The 26,653-nt window shown below is 52.4% G+C and overlaps 1 protein-coding gene across 3 annotated transcripts; it reads left to right on the top strand.

Annotated features, from left to right (window-relative positions):
- The first annotated feature begins 1,637 nt into the window (after positions 1 to 1,637).
- On the top strand, positions 1,638 to 26,653 carry TEF (TEF transcription factor, PAR bZIP family member). Of its 3 annotated transcripts, none has more exons than XM_027593867.2 (4): positions 1,638 to 1,864; positions 16,304 to 16,618; positions 21,660 to 21,880; positions 23,071 to 26,653. In XM_027593867.2, the coding sequence occupies exons 1-4, from the start codon at positions 1,762 to 1,764 to the stop codon at positions 23,284 to 23,286; spliced, it is 855 nt and encodes a 284-aa protein (XP_027449668.1). In that variant the 5' UTR covers positions 1,638 to 1,761; the 3' UTR covers positions 23,287 to 26,653. The 3 variants fall into 3 exon arrangements, with proteins under 3 accessions (XP_027449668.1, XP_027449666.1, XP_027449667.1); XM_027593865.2 differs by lacking the exon at positions 1,638 to 1,864 and adding an exon at positions 11,343 to 11,591; XM_027593866.2 differs by lacking the exon at positions 1,638 to 1,864 and adding an exon at positions 11,599 to 12,099.

Genomic DNA, 26,653 nt, shown 5'->3' with positions numbered 1-26,653 from the left:
GGGCACTAGAAGGATAAATAAGAAACTAAATTTGTTTCTGAGGAAGAGGAATAGGGAGGAAGGACAGGAAGAGAAACCAAAAGTGCTGGGCCCCTGCATGGCTCAGTGGGTTAGGCGACTGCCGTCGGCTTGGGTCATGATCCCGGAGTCCCAGGATCGAGTCCCACATTGGGCTTCCTGTTCAGGGGGGAATATGCTTCTCCCTCTGACCCTACCCCCTCTTATGCTCTCTCGCTCTCTCTCCCTCAAATAAATAAAATAAAATCTAAAAAAAAAAAAAAGAAATCAAAAGGGTTGAGCTTTGCACCATATAATGTTTTTTGTATTCAAAACTTAAAATTAATTTGTAATTAACTGGGGGAAAGAGCATAGTTTGGGGAGGGCTATTAGGGAAGAAGGGAGGGTAATTAGAGGACAGGCAGAGGGCTGTTGGGGAGGGGAGAGGCCAGAGAGATTCCTGGAGAACTTTTGCTTCTGTGCAAAATAGAGTTTTGGAAAGCAGTGAAGAACTGCCTAGAAATCATCCACATGCAGGGAACCAAATGCTTATTGCATCCAATTTGGAGCGTCAGAGACATGGAACCAGAGCTGAAGGGAACTTCAGAGGTCACAACACTGAGGAGTTTGGGAACTGAGATCCAGAGGAGCCGTGTGGCTTGTTCAAGATCCCACATCAGTGTGTGGCAGAATCGAGAGCCTGACACCATCCCCCTACCCCCACCCCGCCAGCCAAGTCTGATGTCGGTCTTCGGTGGAGGCGGACATACAGAACCTTGGCTTTGACCACACATTCAGGTGGCCTGGGGACCACAGAGGCCAATGTCCTGGAGAGAGGGCCAGAGAGCAAACAGCCAATTGCCACCGAGGTCTGCCGGATGGGCTGGGAAGCAGGACATCACCCAAGACGAGTCTAAGCCAGGTTTGCGGAGCTGCTTCCTTTCAGGGGTGCCTGCTCTGCCTGCCCACCCAGGGCTGGTCTGCTGGGCCCCTGCCGCTCTTCCCCTCCCCAGAAGACCAAAGGAATCCCAGGCTGCAGGTTTTCTCACTTCTTTTAGGAGAGCAGGCTTCAGACTCTGCAGATGGTGCAAATCCCCACTTACCCACACCACATGCAAACCTGCTTGCAGGACACACGTGCCTCACATATAGGTATCGGCTTCGAAACAGGCCAACCACCCCTCCAGGCTCACAAGCTGCGGGTGAATGCATGAGGCGCCTTCCTGTGCTAGTGTGCGCCAACACAAAGTATGTCCTTTGTGCTGAGCTGCCTGGGGTGCCAGGTCTCAGGTCCCGGCCCACACTGATTTCCATGGCCTGCCCTGCCCTCTGCTGCACTGGGCCACCAGGTCCCCTCGGCCGAGTGTGCCTGAGTGTGCAGTGCACGCTTGCCGTGGGCGTGGAGCATTCTCCCTGTTCTCACCTGTCAGGCCCTGGTTATGGCTCCCGGTCTGGGGGAGAACTTGCCTTTGCAAAGTTAGGTAACAGGCCGGGCTCTCCGTGAGAGGATTGGCGCGGTGGCTCCACGTGCTGTGGCTGGCGCAGGGCCAGGCCCGCCCTGCCAGGCAGCGGGAAGGGAAGGCCTGGCTGCAGCCCGAGCTGGCAGGGGGCCGAGCCGGGGGTGGACGGGTGGGCCGGGGCCCCTACTGCCCATTGGCTGCCTCGGGCTCCCGCCCCGCCCGCCTCCAGAGCCTGCGGCTTTGGGCCAGCTCCTGCGTCTCGAGCAGCTTCTGAACTCCCCGAGCAAGCACCTCCTGCCGGGCCATGTCGAGCTGTGACCGGATTGGAGTGGCCCCTGCCATGGACATGCCCGAGGTCCTCAAGTCCCTGCTGGAGCACTCTCTGCCTTGGCCAGAGAAGAGGACAGGTAGGAACGAGGGTGGCCTGCGTTGGCTGGCTGCCCATGTGCTGGGGGCGGGAGGGGGGGGCGCGGGGAGGGGGATTCGGTCACAGGCACAGTGGCAGGACGGGCATCTCCGAGTTGGGGAGGGTCTGCCCCTGGCCCCTTCCCGGGCAGGAGGAGGGCTGGGTGCGGAGAGGGACACAGTGGGGAGTGCCACTGCAACTCAGGGGCCGCCTCCCAGGCCTGCTAGCTTTGGGAAGCTGTGGCCAGCGTGTGGCCACTGACAGGTGCGGTGCTCACGTGGGGCGAGGGCAGGACCGGAGCGCCCTGCTGAGAGAATGCACCGAACGCTGTTTATTAAGTTCCCTCCCTCTGCGTGCTGGGGTGGTGGCGGACTGGCAGCGACTGTCTCCAGCGCCTGGAGAAGAGCCTTCCCTCCTTCCTCCGTTCGCCTGCCTCAGCTCCCGCTCGCTGGAGGGCTGAACCCCTGGATGGGATGGAAGCTGTTATGTAACAGGACCTCGGGCTCGCGGCCCCAGTTCCTAGGAGACACAGGCAAACACAGGGCCAGGGAGCCCGCAGAGGAGGGCGTGGACGGGGCGTGGGGGGGGGGGGCGCAGAGCCAGCAGCCAGCACCAGGTGTCTCCTGAGCTCTGCCTAAGAAGCAAGCCTATGTCTAGATGTTAGGGCCAGCCTGCTCAGAGTGCTCCCTCCTGATCCATTTTTCTCCAAATCTCTTCTGTTCTAAGATGTCAGGGGCTCAAAATCCACATGAGCCTTTAAAGGAGCCCAGCCGTCCTCGGCTGCCGGAGTCTGACTTAGGAGCCCCACATGTCCCCTCAGGGGACCTTTCTCGGGCTCGCCCTCATCCTGCTGTGCTGGCACCTGATCTGTCTCATCACCAGAGCCCCGTTGTCCCCCCAGGACTTCCTTCCAAAGGACTCTTAGCCATTCCCAAACTCCGGACCCTGAGGACAGACACCACAGGCCCTGCCCTCTTTCTCACCCCTTGGGGAGTGAGGAGGTACTGCCCAAGGGGGGAAGGTGGCTCCCCGAGCTCAGGGCAGGGTCCCTGCGGGCTCTCTCACAGAGCTCTGGGCCCAGGCCCCTCAGACCACACCCTGTGGTTTGAACGCTGGGCCGGTCGGGGCCACCCCCAGAGGCGGGCATCCGAGAAGGAGTTCCTATGCCCTGTAGCCTCAGGACCCCGGCTGCTAACCAGGAGAAGCCCAACTTCTCGGGAAACCCTCAACTTAGCCCGGCAGATAAACCGCAACTGACTTTCTTGCCCTCTCTGAAGGGCCGTGTGGGTGGGTGATGCTAGAAGTCCTTCCAAAAGCTAGAGGCAGAGGGTTCCCTTTTTGGTCCAGACACCCAAGGAAGGTAAGGTGTCTCGGGATGGCCCAGCGCATGCACAGGGAGCAGCTGGGTGGACAGCAGCTCTGCAGGGACACCTCATGGCTGGGCAGAAAAGGGTTCTCAGGGCGATTCGGGGCACTGCTCCTTGGACCAGGATAACAAAGCTTTTGAAATGTGTCAGCAGCTGCTGCCCACTGGCTCCCAGCTGATCCCTGAGCCCTGCGACTGCCGGAAAGTCCCCAGTGCTTACTGTGGGTGGCAGAAGCGGGGTCCAGCACCGAGGGGACTTGCCCAGGTTCTCAGGCAGAGCTTTCCCAAGAGCTGGCGAGTTCTGACTGAAGATCAGTTTGTCTGGTATGGCTGGGTTGGTCCAAGGGTCATGAACCAGAGGCTCATGCCACCTCTTATCACTTCCCCATGTGGCATCTCACTGAGGGTCAGAAGCATGAGGTCCCAGGGGAATGACAGATGCCAATAGGTACATAAGATGAAGGGATGAAGGTTGAGCTAAAGGGGTGAGTGCACCCCACAAAGACCTCACTCACCCCAACCCACCATCACCACTTTCCAAAGCTCCCAGACTTTCCACAGCTTTTTTTTTTTTTTAAGATTTTATTTTTAAGTAATCTCTACACACAACCTGGGGCTCCAAGTCACAACCCTGAGGTCAGAAATTGCATGCTCCACAGACTGAGCCAGCGAGGTGCCCCTCTCCCTTTTATAAAAGTAAACGTATCTACCTGAAAACCAATATCCCTTGGTAAAAAGAATACATATACTACACAGAACTAGAATTTCCAGCAGTCATGTAGCAAGTACTTTATAAGGTCTCTCCCCCTGGGTCCCCCGACCCTGGCATCTGACCTCAATGGGAGGAAGACAAGAGAAACAGCTAGTTGCCCTCAGGATTGCTCACCCTTTGCTTTGGTGTGAAAGGGGTGGTTTCTGCACAGGGGTCTGAGGCTTATTTACAAACTCCCCACTTTCTTCAGCACACATTTGGGTCACGTGCAGAGCATATCTTGGGTCCAGTGTGAGGGAATTTTAGAAGCAACCCCTGCAGAGTGCGAGAAATCCCAGGAGCACTCTCACAAGACCCTGCTCTCCCTGCAGCCTCTTACTCCGTGTTCTAGTTCAGAGATGTTGCCTGAGACCCAGCCTTGGGACCCCTCTCCCTCTTGCTGTCCCTGGGTCCCCCAGCAGCCTGCACAGACCTTCACTTCTTTCCTGTCCCTAGTCAAGCAGAATTTCTCTAGCAGAGCTGACCAGGCTGGAGCCTCCCTTGGCTTCAGGTCACAATGGCCACCTGGTGGCCCCTCACTCTGGTCAACAGTTTGACTGATTTTCCTGAGGACAGACAAATCCATGTCTGGCAAAAGAGGGGGTCCTGACTCAGTTTCCCTCCCCTCTGTCTCTGGTTCCTGATCCCTCAGGATGATTCTTGTTTCCACCCCTGCTCTTTCTGGGGGATCCTCTTCTGAGGTGATTCTGTTTCAGGTTACACATTTTCTCTCTCACTTTCTTCTCCAGCTTCTGGAAGGACCTTGCTTCTCTCAGCCACACTGTTACATCTTATCTTTCCCTCAACCCATGGGGCCTCAGCTGTGCTCAGAGGCTGCTCCCCCCCCCCACTTTTCTACCAGCTTTGGTCGCTCAGGCCTCCTTTGCAGGGAGCCATGGGGCATGAACCCACACCCGGAGGTGGGACAAGGCCCTCACTTGGAGCTGGGCAGGCAGGGTACCGGCCTCAGGGAGCTTCTGGCTAGAACCACTTGTGGGCCACCAGCACGGTATCCTTGACAGACCCCTACCCCCAATCTGTACAAAATACAAAGCATGCCTGCTTCACAGGTGTGTTGCCAGGATTGGCTGACTTATCCTATGGGAAAGCCTCTGCAAACTGTGAAGTGCTGCACTGTTTTCTCTGTGAGGGACAAAGAGCCGCTGGGCCTGGCATTATGCTCCTTCCGCCAACATCACATTTGTAATCTGACCCTCCATTCCCCTCTTTCTACTCTCCTTCCCGCGGATATTCTCCTTGAAAGGACTGGATGTTGCAAGTTTGTGGGAGCGTGTGTGCACACACGCACGCACACACACACACACACATACACGCACCCGGGGCTGTCTCCTTGGAAACCCGTGCTGAGGCTCCAGGGCCATGGTGCCATTGTCTGCACCTACCCATGCCCGCTGTGCTGACCAGAGTAGGGGCTGAATGATAGGCCGCATCCCAGTGGGACTTGCTAGGGCAGAGGCAGGGGTGCACAGGAAGGGCCTGGGCGTCCTCCCCTTGGAGGACTCGGTTAAGCGGGCCAAGAGCTAGACTCAGTGCAGCCTGGGCTGTCCTGAGCTGGGCCTTGGGAAAAGTCCATGTGGTTGCCTCCACTCCCAGCCTGGCAGAACCAGAGAGAAATAGAGAAATTGTGAAGTTTGCCTTCAGGGAAGAGGAGGGGGAGCAGGGACTTCACCGTTAGTGGGCACGTTAGCTCCTTTAATCCTACCACTTGGAAATGGTGAGGAAATGCACTCAGAGGGATCAGCTCCCCTCGGGGCCAGTGTGTGGACCAGCCCCTCTTCTCGGCTCCCCCGTTAGGGACTCAGAACCTTCTTTCCTATTTGTTCCCCACCATCACCGAACCGAGAAACGTGATCAATTCATTCCTATCGCGTGTCAGAAACTAATGGTGTGTCCAGGGGTGGCCCTTGCCGATGGTTTTGCATCTCCATGAGCCTGACCCAAGGCTAGGCTGCCACAGGAATGAATCCTAATTCTAAGAGCCACCTTTCCTGAGTGTGAGCTTTTTCGTTACCATTTGTGAAGTGGCTTTGCGAGGGAGGTATGATCATCCGTTCCACGATGAGGAGACGGATGCTCAGGAAAGGGAAAGCCACATACTTATCAAGGCTTCCAACCCAGCTCTGCCCTCGGCCAGGCTCCTCCTTTCCCCAGGCTCTCCTTCAGTCATCCAATCGCCTAGTGAGTGTTTGCTACACTTGTGGCCTGGGGGTGAATGACCCAAACACTGCCCCCTCGCCTGTGTTTGCATTCCAGTGGGGAGAGACTGACAGTCAGCAGTGAGGAGGGTCAGGGCCAGCTCTCTGAGGGGGTGACATGGGAGCAGAGGCCCAGAAAGTGAGGGAGAGTGAGGAACACAGAGAACTTTCAGGCTGAGGGAACAGCACCTGCAAAGGCCCTTTCCTGGGTCAGGAAAGACACGTATTTGAGGAATAAAAGCCACTGTGGCTGCCGAAGGTGAGCAAAGGAGGGAGAGAAGGAAGAGGTGCGGTTGGAGAGACCCACAGAGGGGAGAACATGCAGGGCCTTGAAGATCCTAAAGAGTGAAGCTGTCCTATCCCTGCCCCCGCCCCACTATACAATTAGGCTGAGTTAACTTCAACTGAGCACTTGCTAGGTGCCAAGGGCTGTTCTCAGCAGAGTGCCTGAATTGTTTACTTTTGACATTCAGGCACAGAGAGGTTAAGTAACTTGCCCAAGGTCACACAGGGAAGTAGTCAAAGCGGGAATTAAACCCAGACGGTCTGCTCCAGAGCCCACACCCTATCACTGCACCATCAATGCAGATTTTACTGGAGAAACCGTGGTTGTCAGTGGCCGTTGAGACGTGGCAGAGGCTGGAGGTGATGGCTTCTCTGGAAATGGCACTCCCGGGGCAGCTCTCCATCTGTAATCCGAACCCTGGGAGTGGACAAGAGGCAAAGCCAAACAGGAAACTCGTACTGAAGAGATGGGCAAGAGTTAGTGAAGAGCCTCCACCTACCACTTCTCCTCTAGAACACACTGATACCAAGGTACAAGCCACAGCCCAGAACTATGCAGCCACAGGTATGCAAGTTGTGGGCCAGGCTTGTGCTGGGGGACTTGCCATTAAGGATGGCTCACGTTCTTTATTCCAGGTTCCACCATGAATCAACACAATGACTGTTATTTAATAATAACGTTCCAAATGTATAGGACTTGGCTCTGAAAGATTTTGTCAACCTTCCTACCAGCCCTGCCAACAAAGCGAGCCAACAAATATTTACAGAGTTACTACCCTGAACCGAGTTTTGTGCTCTCCAGCATTGGGTACTGGCAAAGCCCACAGATAACTGGGCTTTGTGAGAGCTCAATGGAAGCCTTCTCATTGTCCTGTTCTTACACATACACCACGCTGAGTAAACCCAGAAGATTGGAAGAGGTGCTGTCCCACTGGATGCTGACTATGTGGCCAAACGGATCTTTGTGGTAGTATCTGGCCAAAGGCTCCCGTGCTGGAGTTATAGCTCCTCTGAAATTCAAATTTAAATAATAATACTCTGAATCGGTATTGTGCCTTAATGAAAGGCACTTGTTCTGCATATGCTCAATTAAGTTGGGGTTTTTTTAGTAAGTTTTTTTTAAAAAAAGGCTCCAAGCCCAGTGTGGAGCTCAATGCGGGGCTTGAACTCATGACCTTGAGATCAAGACCTGAGCTGAGGGACGCCTGGGTGGCTCAGTCGTTAAGCGTCTGCCTTCAGCTCAGGTCATGATCCCAAGGTCCTGGGATCGAGCCCCGCATCGGGCTCCCTGCTCCGCGGGAAGCCTGCTTCTCCCTCTCTCACCCCCTCTGCTTGTGTTCCCTCTCTCGCTGTGTCTCTCTCTCTCTCAAATAAATAAAAATCTTAAAAAAAAAAAAAAAAAGACCTGAGCTGAGATCAAGTCTGACGCTTAACCGACTGAGCCACCCAGGCACCCCTCAATTATGTTTTTAATTTGGGTTGGTTAGCAGGTTTCTGAAGCACTAAAGAGAATTTAAAGCCAGTCTAGCTCTGGAAAATGGAATATTTCACATCCGTGTCTCTGCTGTAGATTTGACTCTAGAACCCAGCCTCCCAAAATAATTCTACTCCTGACCCAACAAAACCTGAATGAAGGGGAAGGGTAGTGGCCCACCCACTCCATGACATACACTGTTCAGGTGGGCACTTGAGATTGCTTTTCACATATTATCCTCATAACCGTTCTGTGAGGTAAGCATATCCACCACGGTTTCTTTCTTTTTTTTTTTTTTTTAAGATTTTATTTATTTATTTGACAGAGAGAGACAGTGAGAGCAGGAACACAAGCAGGGGGAGTGGGAGAGGGAGAAGCAGGCTTCCCGCTGAGCGGGGAGCCTGATGTGGGACTCGATCCCAGGACCCTGGGATCATGACCTGAGCCGAAGGCAGAAGCTTAACGACTGAGCCACCCAGGCGCCCTCCACCACGGTTTCTGAGCAACAAACAGGAGGCTTAGGAGAAGTCACTTGCCCAAGGCCAGGTGGCTAGTCAGCAGCTGAGGGGAGGAGACCCAACCCATGCCTGCCCCCCAAAACCATGCTTCCCTCAAAAAGTCACTGCGTTGAAACCCTACCACTAAAGAACACTGAAGTACCACTTCATACCTTTAAAGTCTTAACCGTGTAATGACATGTTCTTTTTGTGGAGTTTTTTTCTTCGTAGGGCTCACACACACTATGGAAATCAGCTAATTCTCACAACATCTATTCCTCCACTATGAGAAGGGGTGAGGCCACACTGTTATTCCCACTTTACTGACTGACAGGAGACGGGGTAGACAGAGGCTGCCATGGTTCTTCTCTGGTCAGCTGGAGAGGGAAGCCCAGAATGTAATGGCTTTCACCCCGCCTCCAGGGTGGTGCTGTTGAATGCTGCCAGTCCACAACGCAGCTAACCTCCTAGCTTACAAGCAAGCACGAGAGAGGACATGTTCGTAATGTTCCCGCAGTGTTTGTGACACACCATTTACCCTGTGGTTATCCAGGAGAAAAGAAAAAAAAAAAAAAAAACCCTTTCTGGGGAGTGTCAGAACACGAAAAGAGAATGGAATCAAAACTGAGTTTTATTTTTTTAAAGATTTATGTGAGAGAGAGAGAGAGAGAGACAGAGCATAAGCAGGTGGAGGGACAGAGGGAGAGGGAGAAACAGACTCTCAGCTGAGCAAGGAGCCTGATGCAGGGCTCAATCCCAGGACCCCTGGATCATGGCCTGAGTCGAAGGCAGACACTTAACTGACTGAGCCACCCACGTGCCCCTCAAAACTGAGTTTTAAAGTCCCAACCTGCTTGTCTTGCTCCTCACAAGGGACACAAGTGTCCCTTGCCTGTTAGTTTGGTTGCTCCAGGCTGGGTGGTAAACGGAGTTGGCATTATGCCTTTTGGATAACTAGCTTACAAAGAAATCTGAATCTTTACTCCTTCCTACCACACCCACCCTCGTTATAAACAAATGTTATAACTTTCCACTGTTAAATTATTGCAAATCCTCCTCTAATACCTTGAAAATTGTTTTCCCCTTCAAGAATGTCACATTCGCCATGAAAATAGACATTTAACTCTAAGGCAGCAAGTCTCTCCATGGCCAAACCAGCCATTTTTGAAAAAGCTTCATGTCAGTTTCCTTGGGCTACTCTTTGAAATTTGTTTCTGAAAACCTCTAGGTCGGTTTCTCCTAAAGATATCTTTTTTTTTTCAAGATTTTATTTTTAAGTACATCCAATGTGGTGCTCAAACTCACAACCCTAAGATCAAGAGTCCCATGCTCCACCAACTGAGCCAGCCAGGCACCCCCTAAAGATATCTTTGTTTAGCCACATACGTAATTCCCACCAATAAGTTCCCAATGCAACAGATTTTCTGTGCACAATTTAGTATTTCTACTAAACAGAGAATCGGTATACACCACGAGCTGTATGCAGATCTGTACCCATGAAGTTCTAGTAAAATTATGAAAACTACCATTTGTTGCAGGTTTACAGTTGTGCAGTGCATTGGCTTATGGAAACCTCAAAGGTAGACTCTGTCCTAACTCCATTTGCTATAACAGGAAAGGAGGCCTGGAGATGTGAAGCAATCGGCTGGAGGTATGAGCCAGAACTGACCAAAGTGTAACGCGCACAGCAGTAGGAACTTGAATTTGGAGTCAGATGCCATCAGCCTGTCCCAGCCATTTCCCAGAATCCCCTCAAACCTCTTGCTTTCCAGGCCTGCTTAGGGCCCCAACTTCTTTTTCCTCCTCAACTCCCGGCAAAATGGCAAAATTCTGATTGCATCAGCAGGACAGCTTTCAGCTAGGCGGGTGTTGGCAGTCACACACCTATCCCATGCCCCAAGGACTGCACTCTACCATTCCCCAGCCTGACTACTGGAAGGTCCAGGCTCATGGGTGAGAAACCAGATAAACAGGCCAAAGCCCCCATCCCCACCCGGGAAGTTTAGACAGGGAGAGTCTAGTACTGTTTGGGTGCAAAGCAGAGTGTGATTTGAGCTCTAATGAGGTACAAAGTTCTGGGCCCTGTTTGGGATTAGCTTCCTCTACCGTCTCCACATTTGCGTACCCTCTCACATTTTACACTTTCACAGGTTTCCTGAGGCATTCCCAGAGGGTATTTGTGTTTTAAGAGGACGTTCGCCCACAAAGTGTGTCATCGGGACTCTGTGTAAAGGAATTTTGTTTTGTTTCGTTTTTCCTTAGGAAAAGGAAGGGAAAGTCCTAGAGAGGAACAGAATTGCAGAGCTGTTTAGGAGTTTACAGATTAGCCCAACCCCTTCATTTTATGGATGAGGAAGCAGGCGCAAGTGAAGCCACTGGACTTTCCCAAGGTCGTAAGCTAGTAAGTGGGAGGACGGAAGCGTGTACCCGGGCCCTGGCGCAGGGCCGGCCCTTTCTCTCCACCCGCGGGCCTCAAGAATGCGCCCTCCACGCTAGTATTTATCTGGCTGCCACACCCGCACCAGAAACCGGGATCAGTGGGGAACCTGACACCCCGCCTCCTGCCCCTCCGCCCCGCAGCAGCGGCCAAGCTAGCTCGGGCCAACCCAACGGGTAGGGCAGGTCGCCGTCTGCAGCCCTGCCCTCAGCCAACCTCTGGGTCGTGGGTGCACGCTGGGTTTTGCGTTCCTGTCCCACGACCCCGGGCAGAGTCCCCGGAACAAAAAGGCCCGCCCCTCCCCTCCCCGCCGCAGCCTCGCACGTGCTACGCCTCGTGCACCGCCCCGGGCCCCGCCCCCGCCCTCCATTGGCTGCCGCGCGCCTTCCTCCTCTTCCCCCTCCCCCCGCTACTAGACTCGGCTGCGGCTCCACGTGATCCGCGGGGGGGAAGGCCGCGCGGCCCGAGCGGGCGATTTGATGGGCTCCCCCGGCCAGCCTCGCCACGCCCTACCCAGCTTCCCTTTGGTGGCGCGTCCGGGAGGTGGCGAGATTGAGATGAGAAGGAAGAGGGAACGGCTGCGGTGGTCTGGGAGGAGGGCGGGGGTTATGAAGAGGGAGGCGAAGGTGAGACCGCGGGTTGAGGGTAAGGGGCTGCGGCCGAAGAGGGCCCATGACTCCGACTCCAGCAGGCGCCAATCAGGTGACACAAAGGCGGACGGGGCGGGGCCTCCGGCGTTGCTCCTCACCTGGCCCCACACGTGCCGCGCTAACCCCAGCGTCCTAACCAATCACGGCCCGGAAGGCTGCGCCTGCCCAACTTACAGGGCAGACCAATCCAGAGCCGCGATCCGGGGAAGCTGGCCTGGCCTCATGAATAATTAATATGCCAGAGCCTGTCCGCAGGCGGGGTAGGGATGGAGGGAGGTGGGGGTGCCGCTGGGCGCCTGCGCAGTAGCTGCCCGTGTCGGCAGCTGCTGCGGGTCGCACGGCTCCGGCCCCTTTCGGGGGGCGGGCGGGGGAGGCGAGGCGCGCGAGCAGAGCGCGGGGCACGATGTCGGACGCGGGCGGCGGAAAGAAGCCGCCTGTGGAGCCGCAGGCGGGGCCGGGCCCGGGCCCGGGGCGCGCAGCTGGGGAGAGGGGCCTGCCGGGCTCCTTCCCACTGGTCCTGAAGAAGCTGATGGAGAACCCCCCGCGGGAGGCGCGCCTCGGTGAGGCGGGGTGGGGGGGGGGGGTCTGCGCGCGCCTGGGGGCGGGGTTTCTGCAGGGGCGGGGCCGTGCGAGGGCGTGGCCGGGGAGGTCGGAGGTCAGGGTGTAGTTGTCCTGCGGAGAGGCCTGGAGGGCGAGGCAAGGGGTTGGGAGGAGAAGGTCGGGGTGACTGGAGAGAGGCTAGGTCAGATGGGGGTTGGCGGGGAACGGGCAGGAGGGAGAGGGTGGGGTGGGGGTCGTGGTGAGGGGGTTCATTCCGGCAGCCTCACGGCGCCCGCGACGTGTAGGGGTTACTGAGGAGGCCGAAGGGGTTCGTAGCTGCCAATTAAAGGACGCTCCAGGGCGCCTTCTCTGGGGATGCCTGCATCAGAATCATTTGGGATGCTAGTTGAAAATGCTGGTTCCTGGGCCCCACCCTTCGCCCACCGAATCTGCCGCTGCTGGGACAGGAATCTGCATTTGAAGGAGCACCCCCACCTCTGCGATTCCAAAGTCCACCAAAGTTTGAGAATCCCTGATATACGGTGGCAGATTGTCTTTGTATATAGACTTCCCAACTTCTGGGAGGAGGACCTCTCTTCATCCCTGCGTGTGCGTATCCCCAACTACTAGGTACACACAGGAGATTTTTTGCTGCTGAGGTGGGGGAGGGGGTGTCAGGAGAAGGGATTCGAGGTGCCTTCCCAGGGGGAGGTTGGGGCGAGGCAGGTAGAGGGATGAGGGTCAAAATGAGGCCACTGTGGCACCTTCACCCCGTTGTTTGGGGCTGACCCTAGACTTTGAGGCCACTGTAGCAGGGCTGGGCTGCGCCTTGTTTCCTAGGCCACAAAGGTCCGTGGAGACTGTGTGGAAAGCAGGTTTGGCCCTGTTTTTTGGTCTGAGAACATGAGGTTCAGGGCACAGGAGGTATGCCACCTATTGTGAGGTTTTAGGTGCACTCAGGTATGCTTTCAGTCTGAGATCTTTGAATTTCTAAGAACCATCAGTGTAGTTCAAGGATTTGGGAAGAGTAAGCCTTCTGTGAATTACCTGTCTTGAGGAATTAATTTTTTTTAAAAAACGCTGTTTTTCTTCCTTTCCTGGGTGTGTTCTGAGGTTCCCTTCTCTGTGGCTGTCACTGTTGTGTTATAAATAGCTTCAGCACCTCAGGTAAGGCCAGGCTCTCCCCTCCTGCTTTGGAACCTCATGTGCACAGACCCTTTTCTTTGTTTTGAAGGCAGTGCTTTATTCCAGATGTGGGGATGAGACAAGATGCTGGAACAGGTGTACACATCTCTCAAGTTCTTATTCAAGATTACCAAGTGTCAACCATTGATAACAATAATTCTACCTTACATTTGCACAGTGCTTACAAAGCACTTTGACATAATCTTATTTAGTCTTCCATAGCAGTCCTGTAAGATATTATCCCCACTTCCCAGATGAGGAAAGCTGAGGCTCAGAAGGTGAGGATGCTTCCTCAAGGTCACCTAGCTAAGCCTTAGAGCTCTCAGCCTGGTCTGGTGCTTTTTACTGTATCACTGGCAACCACTGATGTCCATCCCTGTGACTATGCGATGGGCCTAGTCCTTTATCATCTCTTATAATGAAAACTCTGATTATAATTTATTAAAAAATTATGAAAACTGATTAAAAATATTTTTGGGGTGCCTGATTGGCTCAGTCAATAGAATATGCAACTCTTGTTCTTGGGATCTTGAGTTCAAGCCCCACGTTGGGCATAGAGCTTATTTAAAAATAAATTTAGGGGTGCCTGGGTGGTGCAGTCGGTTAAGCATGTGACTCTTGGTTTCAGCTGAGGTCATGATCTCAGGGTCCTGAGATCGAGCCTGGCATCGGGCTCCTGCTGAGCGTGGCATCTGCTTGAGATTCTTTCTCCCTCTCTCTGCCCTTCCTGCTGGTGCTCTCTTTCTGTCTCTCAAATTTATAAAGATAAATAAATAAATTTTAAAAATAAATTAAAAGAATAAAAACTTCGGGGCTCCTGGGTGGCTCAGTCGTTGGGCGTCTGCCTTCGGCTCAGGTCATGGTCCCGGGGTCCTGGGATCGAGCCCCGCGTCGGGCTCCCTGCTCAGCAGGAAGCCTGCTTCTCCCTCTCCCACTCCCCCTGCTTGTGTTCCCGCTCTTGCTGTGTCTCTCTCTCTGTCAAATAAATAAAATCTTAAAAAAAAAAGAAAGAAAAAAACTTCAAAAATATATTTTTTCATTGCTTACATCAGGTAAAACCTGGAACTTACTGTTACTTGTCCTTCAGTATGGCTGTTTTTCTGTCCCTTCCCTTTTCCTGCCTCCTTTGAGCCCCATGATCCCACCCAACATGGGTCTCAGTCGTTTCTGAACAGAACGTAGAGTCAGGACCTCAGAGGAGGAGGACAGGGAGGCCATCTGGCCTACCCAGCCCACCAGAGCTTGGCTTTCTTACTTCCCGTTTGGTTTTAAACCAAAGCTTGGTACAGGGGCGCCTGGGTGGCTCAGTCATTAAGCGTCTGCCTTCGGCTCAGGTCACGTTCCCGGGGTCCTGGGATCGAGCCCTGCATCGAGCCCTGCATCGGGCTCCCTGCTCTGCGGGGAACCTGCTTCTCCCTCTCCCACTCCCCCTGCTTGTGTTCCCTCTCTCTCTATCTCTCTGTCAAATAAATAAATAATATCTTTAAAAACAAAAACAAAGCTTGGTACAGTAGGCAGTTGAAACAATTCAGGTTAGAAGCTGTGACCAAATTCTGTTTGTCAAAACTTCCACCTTTTTAACACACTGGCTGTGTCCATTTTTATTGGACCAACAGGCTGATTTTTGGCTGGCTGTGGTCTACGAGTCCATGCATGACTGGTTTATTTCTAACATAATCATATTTGATTTCTCTTTTTTACTTCAGAATCCAGAGTTCAAAGTTGTCTCCCTCAGTTTGAAAGCCCATTATGAACTTGTCATGATTTTATCTCCCACTTCCCTGATTAGCCTCCCTGTCACTTTGATTTCCTTCTAACCTTGTCACATTTCTTTCATCTTTTTTTCTTAATTTGCCCTTTCTTGGATACCTACGTGCATAGCTTTTGGGCTGAGACAATTAGGTGGGAACCCGGCCGCGCTAATCAGTTAGTTTTGCTTTGAATGGGAACAAGTTTTTTTGTTTTTGTTTTTTTTTTGTTTTTTTGTTTTCCGGAACAATCTTTTCTTCTTCAGCCCCACCCCTGTCCTTCCCAGAAAACCTGCATTCAGTCTTCTCTGCTTAATCAGGGATAGAGGTCTCTTGAAATGGTTGCTCTGAAAAAAGTCCTGAAAAGACAGCTCCAGGCCCTCTCTATCCGCTAAACCTAAAGGGAGTCAGTTTGCAAACCCAGCATTTTTCATTCAGTATGCCCATTTTCCCTCAGCTTGCTCCTGTAGTGGTCCTTGAGATGTAGAAATGAATCAGGCATAGTCCCTGCCCTCAATGAGCTCACAGCGATAACGAATGCCTGCTGTGTTCCGGGAACCCTACCAGACACTTTCAAATGTTAATCTCTAGGGGCACCTGGCTGGCTGAGTCAATGGAGCATGCGAATCTTGATCTCTGGGTTGCAAGTTCGAGCCCCACACTGGGTGCAGAGATGCCTTAAAAATAAAAAATCTTAAAAAAATATGTTAATCTTTAGTCTCCACCAAAGAGGCTACTTTATCCTTATTTATGGTAGAGTACACTGAGGCTGAGAGAGGTTAAGTAATGTGGCTAAAATCACACATCATAGCATGTGGGTGGCAAAGCTGGGACTCAAGCCCCAGGCTGGGTTCCTGTGGAGAAGCATGGCTGGAGGGGACAGGGCAGGAGAACACAAAAGTTCTGGGTCTGAAGAATCTTAAAATATCCTTTCCTAAAACATTACTAAGATAATCAGAAACTCCATTCCCTCCCTGAAGCCTCTCTCCCGCAGATGCCAGTCCCACAGCCTATTCTGAATTAATCCTGGGACCACATCAGGCCCCGGAACTTGTGGAGGACACTCTGGGAAGCCCGGGCATGGGTGAGGCCACACTGCCGTCTCTGAAGGAGACCAGTGGGCCTGGGTCAAACAACGGGTTATAACTGGGGAGCAGAGTGGGCTCTTGAAACCGATGGGCTGCACCAGGGCTCAGATGGAGAGGAGTCAGCCCCGAGAGGTGCACAGCTCACCTCCTGAGATTGAATTACCCTCTTGTGTGGTGTCTCAGCACAGATTTTGTGTCTGCAGATAAAGAAAAAGGGAAGGAAAAGCTGGAGGAAGACGAGGCTGCGGCAGCCAGCACCATGGCCGTCTCAGCCTCCCTCATGCCCCCTATCTGGGACAAGACCATCCCTTACGACGGCGAGTCTTTCCACCTGGAGTACATGGATCTGGATGAGTTCCTGCTGGAGAATGGCATCCCCGCCAGCCCCACCCACCTGGCCCAGAACCTGCTGCTGCCTGTGGCCGAGCTGGAAGGGAAGGAGTCGGCCAGCTCTTCCACGGCCTCCCCACCGTCCTCCACTGCCGTCTTTCAGCCCTCTGAAACCGCGTCCAGCGCAGGTGGGTGCCTGGCCACCTGGCCCATCCAGAGAAACCCAGTTGCCACTGAGGGCTGCTGAGCCCATACACCCAGTGAGGCCCTTCTCTCAGAGGAGGTCCCGGTGGGCCTGCAGTGTGGAGAAATCCTTGAGCACAGTCCCCGGAGGCTGGCGACGCAAACAGCAGCCACATCAGTGCAGCCGGGGCCTTTCTGTGGGTTGGCGTGCTGCAGATGGCTGGCACAGTGGAGTGAGCCCTTCCAGTCTGAGGCTTTACAGGATAGAAATCCCATGCTGCTTTTCCTCAGCACTGCTCTTTCCGTCTGCATGCACTTTGCCACAGCTTATTGGGCAGCTCGGGCAGTAGTAGTAGTAATAATAACAACAACAACAACAACAACAACAGTACCAGCTAACATTTATTTAGCACTTACTCCATGCCAGGCATTAACACATAATCCTCACAAGAACCTTAGGAGACTGATACTCTGATACCTTTCTTACAGGGGGAGGAAACTAGAAGTAACTTGCCCAAGGTCACACAGCTGGTAGGTAGTGGAGGCAGCACTTGAAGCCGGATGCCTGACCCCATAGCCAGGTACTGCTTAGGCACTGGCACGAGGAAGGCATTCCTGCTTCCAGGACAAGCATCATCTCCGGGACTCCTCCCTTTTCCTCTTGTCCTTTTTCTGTTTTGCCTCTTGGGGTGGATGGGTTGGTTTTCCTGCCGCTTGGACACGAACCCTTCAGAGGAGGCATGGCTGCTGTCTCAGGGAGCCCTACAAGGGTTTTTGCAGGCTCAGTTACAGGCTGATGGCTCCCAGGAGCTGGTATGGAACCCAGGGGACCCACCCCCAAGGAATTCTCATGCTTTATTTTTATTTATTATTTAACTTTTTATTATGGAAGCACTTTTATTTTTTTTTTAAGATTTTTTTTTTTTTTTATTCATTCGAGACACAGAGATAGAGCATGAGCAGGGGGAGAAGCAGAGGGAGGGGGAGAAGCAGAGTCCCCGCTGATCAGGAAGCCCGATGCAGGGCTCGATCCCAGGACCCTGGGATCATGACCTGAGCCGAAGGCAGACGCTTAAGCATCTGAGCCACCCAGGCGCCCCTGGAAGCCCTTTTAAATACAAAAGTCAGAGACTACTATATGAACCTTCATGTAACCATCACTCACCTTTCATAATTCTTAACTCATAATCAATCTTGTATTCCATAACCTCTTCCAGTCTCTCACCTCATTATTTAAAATCAAATCCTGGGGTTGCCTGGGTGGCTCAGTTGGTTAAGCGTCTGCCTTTGGCTCAGGTCATGATGTCCTGGGGTCGAGCCTCGCGTCGGGCTCCCTGCTCGGTGGGAAGCCTGCTTCTCCCTCTCCCTCTGCCTCTCCCCACCCGCCTTGTGCTCTCTCACTCTCTCTCAAATAAAGAAATAAAATCTTTAAAAAATAAGTAAAATAAAATCCTCGATACTATATCATTTCATCTGTGCATATTTCAATATGTACGTAAAATGTAAGGGTTCTTTTAAAAAGCATAACAAAAATACCAGTTTTACATAAGAAATTGACAACATATCCATCAGCATTCAAATTTCCAAAAAGTTGTCTCAGAAATGTTACTGTTTAGAGGGGTGCCTAGGTGGCTCAGTCAGTTAAGTGTCTGACTCTTTATTTTGGCAAGGTCGTGATCTCAGAGTCATGAGATCAAGCCCCATGTTGGGCTTTGCACTCCCTGGGGAGTCTGCTTGAGATTCTTTCTCTGCCCACCCCCGTGCACGCATGCACACACTTTCAAATAAATAAATCTTTTTAAAAATGTTACTGTTTTACAGTTTGTTTGAATCGGGATCCAAACAAGATGCACAGATTTCATTTAGTTACGTCTCTTAAATCTTTCGTAATCTATGGGATCCCCTCTTTTTTTTCTTTGCAATTTATTTGTTGAAGACGCTGAGTCATTGGTCCTGTCGAGTTTTGCACATGCTAGATTTTTCTGACCATATCCCTATAGTGCCATTTAACACGTTCCTCTGCCCCTTGTTTTTCTCCTGTAAACTGATTCGATCTAGAGGCTTCAGCTGATTCCAGCTGAATTCTTGTTTGAAGGCAGCTCATTTTTGTGCTCATCAGGTTGTCCCGGAAGGCTGGGTCCGTGTGTGGGAAGGGGACAGAGCTGGAAATGAGTCCTCATTTTATACCTTAGGCAATCTAGGTGTCCTTTGCCTCATTTATTGTTGTTGTTTTAAGATTTATTTATTTATTTATTTTAGAGAGAGAGTGCAGGGGGCGGGCAGAGGGAGAGGGAAAGAGAGAATATCAAGCAGACTCTGAGCTGAGCACGGAGCCCCGCATGGGGCTCGATTCCACGACCCTGAGATCATGACCTGAGCCAAAACCGAGAGTCAGAAGTTCAACCAACTGAGTCACCCAGGTGCCCCATTTTGTTTCTTTTTTTTTTTTAAAGATTTTATTTATTCATGACAGAGAGAGAGAGAGAGAGAGAGAAGCAGAGGGAGAAGCAGACTCCCAAGGAGCAGGGAGCCCGATGTGGGACTCGATCCCGGGACCCCGGGATCATGACCTGAGCCGAAGGCAGACGCTTAACCATCTGAGCCACCCAGGCGCCCCCATTTTGTTTCTAAGTAAACCTTCTCGATGAAGTTTGGCATACAGAAGTGCCCATTTCACAGCTCGATGAATCTTCACAAAGTGAACCCACCCATGTAACTACCACACAGATCAGGATAGAGAACACTATTGGTACCCCAGAAATGCCTTGTGACCCCAATTCAGTCATTACTGCCCAGAGGTAATCACTATCCTTATTTCCATCACCAAAGATGCATGGAATTATATATTGCATATGTGTGTATATTATATATTATGTTTGTTTTGCCCATTATAATTATGTTTATAGTCTGACATTTATAGGTGCCTATAGCTAGCATTATAATACACATATAAATTACATGGGCATCAGAATCTCTTTACGCTAACAAAATACATCTACAAAACATGCTTATGGAATACTCCTGTGGCAAAAGAAAACCACAATGCAGGTAAAATAAGTTTTATGAAGAATTATACACATGGTAGAAATGAAAGAATTCCCTCTCTTTAATTTTTCAGTTCCTTCTGTTAAAAGACACAAGTAGCATGTATGCTCTGTCTAGCTGCCTTTCCTCAAATTTGTGAGGAAATTTATATCGTACCTATAGCAGTTTGTTCATTCTCGTTGCTTGAATGATTCCATTGTATGATCATAGCACGTTTATCCATTCTATGGTTGATGGGCGTTTGAGGCATTTCTAGTTGTAGGTTATGCACAGCCCTGCCATGGTCATTTACATGCGTGTCTTTTGGTAAATACATCTGTGCGTTTCTATGGGCTGGGGTCATCAGACGTGTATACATTCAGTCTTTGTAGGTTCCGCCATACAATGTAGAAAGTGTTTGCAGCCATGGCTGCCCGTCCCAGCAGGGTGTGGGAGTCCTAGTTGTCAGGCTTTGGCACCCTGGCTGTTTGTCTTGCGGGTGTAGGGTTTGGCAGCTGCGGTACTCCCACAGTTACCACATGGGTCCCTGGTCATTCACTGTCCTGGTATTCAGCCCTTTTAGTAATTAACCCCCTCTAATAGGATCCACTGAGTTTATGTGCACGATCCAGTGAAAACCTATCATGTCACCCCTCTGCTCAGAACCCTCCAGGGGCTTCTCCCATCTCAGGGAAAAAGTCAAAGTCACTGGGACTATTGACATTTGGACCAGATCATTTTTTTTGCTGGGGTGGAGGGAGGGACTGTCCTGTGCATTACAGGATGTTTAACAGCATTCCTGGTTTCTACCCACAGATGCTAGCGGAACCCCTCCCCCTCCCCGTGTGGTCACATGTCTCCTGTGGGACAGAATCACCCCCTGTTGAAAACCACTGCTTTCTGGGGATTAAAAGCCCTGTATTTTATGTCCTCGACCAATCCTATTACTCTCTGCTCCCATCCTTCCACTTCAGCTACATTGGCTGCCTCTCTGTTTCTTGCAGACCACTGCCTGCCTGTGCACATCCTGCTGCACTTGATGTTCACTCTGAAATGTTCTCCTCCCAAATAGCCACACGGCATCCAACGCTCTTGTAGATATTTTTAATTTATCTTGTGTAATGTCAGCCTTCCCCCACTAGAATAACATTCCACGAAGGCAAGGATTTTTACTTGCTTTGTGCACTTTTGTCTTTGCAAGGACAGTCCCTGGCATATGGTAGATATTTAACAAGTATCTGTTGACCACATATTTTGTGTACTCCTATCAGTAGCATTGAATGAGCAGGCCAAAAGTATGTTGTTCTGTTTTTTATAACTTATCTCTAGTAATGCACAGTCTTTTGAGTTCTGAAAGTGCCTTAAATCCAATGTCCACTACAAAGCCGGAAAGCGGCGGCAAAGACAAGGATTCGGAGTCAGCCAGACCCAGACTCAAATTGTAGTTCAGTCCCTTACCATTTGTGTGACCCTGGGACAACCAGGTTGTGTCTCTGAGTCTCAGTTTCTTCATCTGTAAAATGAGGTTAACACCTGTCTGCCTTTGAGAGTTGTCCCGAGACTGAATGAGCACCTTGACTGATCTGTCCCAAGGGATTAAAAAATGGAAGCCATTTTGTTGTTCAGTCTGTGTGCCTAGCCCATAATAGTTCACAGAGAAATTCAGCTGTTTCTCATTATTTGAGAACTTGAAACCACAGGAAGTTAAGGGGGTATAATGATTTAATGTTTTGCTTAACATTTCTGGGGGGAAGAAAAAACAATCGGAAAATCCTGTCTTTTTCGAGGGCCTCTGTTTCCTTTTGAGCATTTTGTTCCTACAGGAAAGAATTCTTTCCATATTTGTGTTCTTGAGTTGAATCACTTATACCAGCCTGGAGGCTGATGCTGTTGTGGTTTTTCTTCCCTGCAAGTGGCAGAGGCTGGTGCAACCTTGAGATTCAAGCAGGTGTCTGGGTGTGGGACATGAGTCTTTGCTGTCCAGGGGGCTGCTTCAGGACCACCTGCCTCTGTGTTTTTCAGAATCCTCCCTGGAAAAGGAGAGGGAGACACCCAGTCCCATTGACCCCAACTGTGTGGAGGTGGATGTGAACTTCAATCCTGACCCTGCTGACCTGGTCCTCTCCAGTGTCCCCGGCGGGGAGCTCTTCAACCCTCGGAAGCACAAGTTTGCAGAGGAGGACCTGAAGCCCCAGCCCATGATCAAAAAGGCCAAGAAGGTCTTTGTCCCCGATGAGCAGAAGGTAACCTGATATCTGTTATGAATGAAGGTTCAAGAGCTGAGGGGCTGTGCTTTCTCCCATTCGATTTTATGTGGAGGACCCTCTCTCCTTTGGACACTGTTTAGAAAGGCATGAGTTCAGAGCACAGAGCCATATCCTGCAGCAGTTGGTAGAAAGAAAGGGAGTCAGGTAACATTTGGCCTCAGTGTGACTCCCTGTAGCTTCTGTCTTTTCTTACCGGCCGCCACCGTGGTGATGTTCCCACTTCCCTGGCTTTGGCCCAGCCTTCGGGCGAGAGCTCACTAGGCCACAGGAACTAGGGTTGAACAAGCCCTTGCTTTGAAGGACAAAAGATAGTTGTAAGTTGCCATCCCCAGGGAGAAGCAAGCAGCTTTCAAGCTGATGCTTTTGTAGGAACTCGGAGAGTGGGAGGGAGAGGAGGGTTTTTTTTTTTTTTTGTAGTCTTTCCATCCTTTCTTATGAAAAACTCAAAGGAACCTATTTCATCCAAGCTTTAGAATCAGGCAGACCTGGGTTCAAACTCCACTTTGCCACCTAGAGCTCTCGCCGGGCCTCAGCTGCCTCATCTGTCCATTCCCGCCTCTCAGGAGGTTTCTGAGGCTTCAGTAACCGTGACAGTGAAGATGGGAGACATTTGTGTGGTCCTTACCATACGCTGGGCACTATCATAGGCCCCTTGTACACAATAACTCGTTTATTCCCCAGACGGCTCTGTGCCGGAGTCACCGTTACTATCCCACATCCCTCATCGCCCGATGAGGGACAGGAGACAGCGAGAGGCTAAGGGGCTCACACAGTTCCGCCGCCAGGAAGTGGCAGAGCTAAGATTTAAACTCCGGGAGCTGGACACAGGGTGCAGGCCCTTAGCCACGACCGAAACGCCAAAGTGAGGCAAGGGGTGGACAGTGCTTTCTCTTGAAGTAGCCCAGAGCCAGTGATCAGCAAAACCCCCTCCCTCCACCGCACATCCCCACCAAGGACTTTGTTTCTGATTCCACCTTCCTGGGGAAAGGTTAGGGCCACTCGGTGTCCTTGGCGCACACAGCTCCTTCCCTGGGGTCCAAGCTTTTGGCTGGTTGCACCAGATGAGTTTTAAGAGGAATCTGGGATGCAGGGTGCTGGTAGGAGGGGAAAGGTTGGGTTCCCTCATGGGGGAAGAGGAGAGACCCACAGAGGACACTTCCCCACAGGACGAAAAGTACTGGACGAGACGCAAGAAGAACAATGTAGCGGCCAAACGATCCCGGGATGCCCGGCGCCTGAAGGAGAACCAGATCACCATCCGGGCAGCCTTCCTGGAGAAGGAGAACACGGCGCTGCGGACGGAGGTGGCAGAGCTGCGCAAGGAGGTGGGCAAGTGCAAGACCATCGTGTCCAAGTATGAGACCAAGTACGGGCCCTTGTAACCCGTGCCCCCGCTCGGGCAGCGCTGCCTGCAGCTCAGACCTCTGCCTGGGGGCTCCCTGAAACCCCACGCACGCGTGGAGACTTATGACTCGTCACGGTCGAATGGTGGCACACCTGCTCCAGGAGCGTTCACGTCCAAGCTTCATTATCACATGGCCAGCGCACGTGGCGACTTCTCTGGGGGGCCGGCCTCCTCACCAGTGGGGGTGCGAGAGAATCTACGTAGATGGGTGAATCAGCCTTAGTTTCGATCCTTGGGTGTCCCAGTTGAATCGGAAGGGGACCTCTGGGGTACAGAGCTCCTTTCACAGGGGGCTCAGGCTTCCCTGACTCTCCCCCGGTCTCCGGCCTGGGCCATTGAGCCTGTCTGCACAGAACGAGTCATGATCCTTGTCGCCCGATGTCTTCTCAGGTAGCGGGGCGCATTTCCAGGTGGGGCGTGTCTGTCACCCACCTCACCCTCCCCAGAAAGTCTTCGAGAGACACATCCGTTCCCATCTCCCTCAGAGGTAGAAAGACAAAGCAGCTCCTCCCAGAGGGGGCCAGGCCACAGGAGCAGGGTCTCTGCACAGCCTGGGATGGGGTGTGGGTCTGGGGCCTGCAGCCGAAGTGCACCCAGCTGTTCTTCGCTCCCACACCCCTTTGCTCCTGTGGCTCCAAGGCCTGGAAGCCAGGGAGGCGGCCCTGGTGAGGGGCTCTCCCCATGTTTCATCTGCTTCAGAGGAGGGACTCCCAGGGCGGCTGGTCTCCGAATCTTGACCACAGTGCAGAGGGAGGCCTTTTCATCTCCTCTTCTCCAGGCCACTTGTGGAGGCCCCCTGAAACTTCTTTGTCCCACCACACTGGGCCTTGGAGCCTGCTCTTTCTTTTTACCCAGTGATCATGCTCAGATCTTGGATTTCAAAGGAACCCCCCGCCCCCACTCGCCTAGGAAGCTTAACTTCCTGGAGCCAGGATGCCCTGTCGCATGGTGTTTAGAAAACCGGCCTCCACGGCCCCGTACACTGTGGGTGGAGAGCTGGGGCATGTTTCCCAAGAAGTTCCCCTGTTTTCTTGCTCTGCTCTCCAGTGTGGGCCAGGCCAGAGTCCACTTTCCCTAAAAACAGAAGAGGGCTTCCCAATTCTCGCTTCAGGATCCCTCCCCCATGCGAGCTGCCCGGAGTGTCAACCTACAGGACCCAGTGAGGGGTTGCAGGGGTCACAGCTTAGCTCTTGGGCCATTCACTCGGGCTAGGGGCCCCTCCGTCTGCGTCCCCAGGAGATACCAGCCACCCACATGAGCCGGGCTGTCGTGTGGAGGGCAGAGGTCCTCGCAGCTGTGGCTCCAGCCCCTCCCAGCTGCTCCTTCCTCGTGTGTTGGCGGACTCCGTCGTCCTTTGGCTGTACCTGGAAGATTCACTGAGGAAAGCCGTGGAAGCCTCTGCTCACCGTGGTCAGCTGGGGCACCTGGAGATGGGTGTATTTATTTGCTCAGGGCGGGTAGCCTGTGGTAAAGAGGGGTCAGAGGTGACAGGCGCACTTTGTCGTACTTACCACTGGCTTTATTTAAAGTGGTGGCTCCGAGTCCTGGGCCCTGACCCTGAAAGACTTTTCACAATAGATGTTAAGACCGGGGGAAACCATGCACTGACCATGGACCACACCCCAGGGGAATGCCACAGCCCTCCAGGGACCTGCACACCTGCCCTTCTGGGTACTTGACAAGGGTCCCTGAGGCCAAGGGAGGCCACCCCCTCCCTCCTGATTTTGACTTTGTGGTTCTATAAAAACCGTGTTCACTCTCACTCTCTTGTAACCACAACAGGGCCGTTGCATCTGGCATGTCAGTGTCCTGCCCCGGGCAGCTCGCCCGCCTGGACACCTCTGTCTGGTCTGGCTACCCACCAAGAGGGCAGTTCTCATTTTGTAATTAGGAGAAGAGCCTCCAGCTTAAACGCTCTTCATTTTCTTTGGCCAGAAAGTATACGGTTTGTGTTGTGTTGTGTTTTGTTTTAAGGATGGACATTTAATCTCTGGTTGGTGTCCATGTTCCCCCCGCAGCGGGTGGAGTGATGGCTGATGTCTCTCCTCTCTGTCTCACCTTCTGCCTGCTTGGTGCCCTCCTTTTCCTTCCCGCCAGGCAGTGGGTGTCTGGTTCCTTCCCAAAGTGCTTACTTGGAAAGAGTGTGGCTGCAGGCCTTTTTCAGAAGAGCTCCTTGGAGTCAGGAGCCTGGCAGGGACAGGAATGGGAGGGGTCCACGGAAGGTTGACATTTTGGGGAAGAGGAGCGCTCAGGTAAAGCATGTCTCCTTCCCAGGCCTAAGAAACGGGTGCTTGGAGCAGGAGAGGGCTGCTGCCTGCTCAGTATCTGTCAGGAATTGGGAGTCTCCTTGACTCCCTCCTTGGGGCCGACAGCCAAAGAGTGCGGCTCCTGGGCTCAGATCTTTGACATCTAAGGAGCACTGGAGGCTAGGGAAGCCAGCATAAATGGCTTCCCGTTCAGTTTATGATCGCTTGGGAAGCACATGCCTTCCTAAGCTCCCTGTCTTCAGCTTTGTGGCAGCCTCATTGCAACCTCAGAACAGACAAATCATGAATGAGCTAGAATGTTGAAAGAATATACATATAATAAATGTATATCGAGAAATAGAAATATATATATTTAGAGAGCTTTCATGATGGCTAGCACCTTGTGGAGGACCTTGGCCAAAGGAAGGGGTTTGCCTGTCCGGGTCCTGAGGTTGGGGAGAGCACTGGGCAGTGACCCTTGACTGGGTAAGCATCGCCCTGCTGAGGGGGGCTGCTGGGGCCCTGGGCAGGCAGCTCATACAGTCCTCCAGCCTGAGGCGGGGTGGCAGGCCTGGGAACCAGCAGAGGAGGGCCCCTTTGTGCTGGGCAGCTCTCTATCCACGGCCCTGGGAGCTCTGCTCCCCGTAACACAAAGGGCCAGGAACCCCTGGTTTTCGTGGCAAAGCCCCACCCCAGAGCTCCTTTAACATCTGTTGATTAAGTGCAATAAATTTTTCTAGAAAATGGCAAAGATGACTTCCAGGTGGATATTGCTATCTTACGGTGTTGGGGATGTCAGAACACCACTTGGTTTTATTTTTCTAAGTGCATGTGATAGAGTGTGTGGGGCTCTGCGTCCTCCCCTGGGAGCCGGCATTCCAGCGGGCCCCTCTCCCCTTTACCCTTGCTGGGTGAAGGCGGCAAGGAGAAAAGCCCTTCTTCCCAGCGGGAGAGGGCAGAAGCAGACCGTAGCCCATTGGCCTTATGTGCGTGTGTGCGTGCGAATGTGTCGCTGCTGGTGGGCTGGAGTGATGTGGCAGGGAGGGAAGCCGGGAGTGTGTCCTTTTCAAAACAAAATTAAATATTTTGAGATGAGAA

Source organism: Zalophus californianus, chromosome 9, assembly GCF_009762305.2.
Source record: "Zalophus californianus isolate mZalCal1 chromosome 9, mZalCal1.pri.v2, whole genome shotgun sequence".
Taxonomy (NCBI): domain Eukaryota; kingdom Metazoa; phylum Chordata; class Mammalia; order Carnivora; family Otariidae; genus Zalophus; species Zalophus californianus.
Note: the sequence above shows the minus strand (reverse complement) of the source record. Positions and strands in the feature narration are given on the sequence as shown.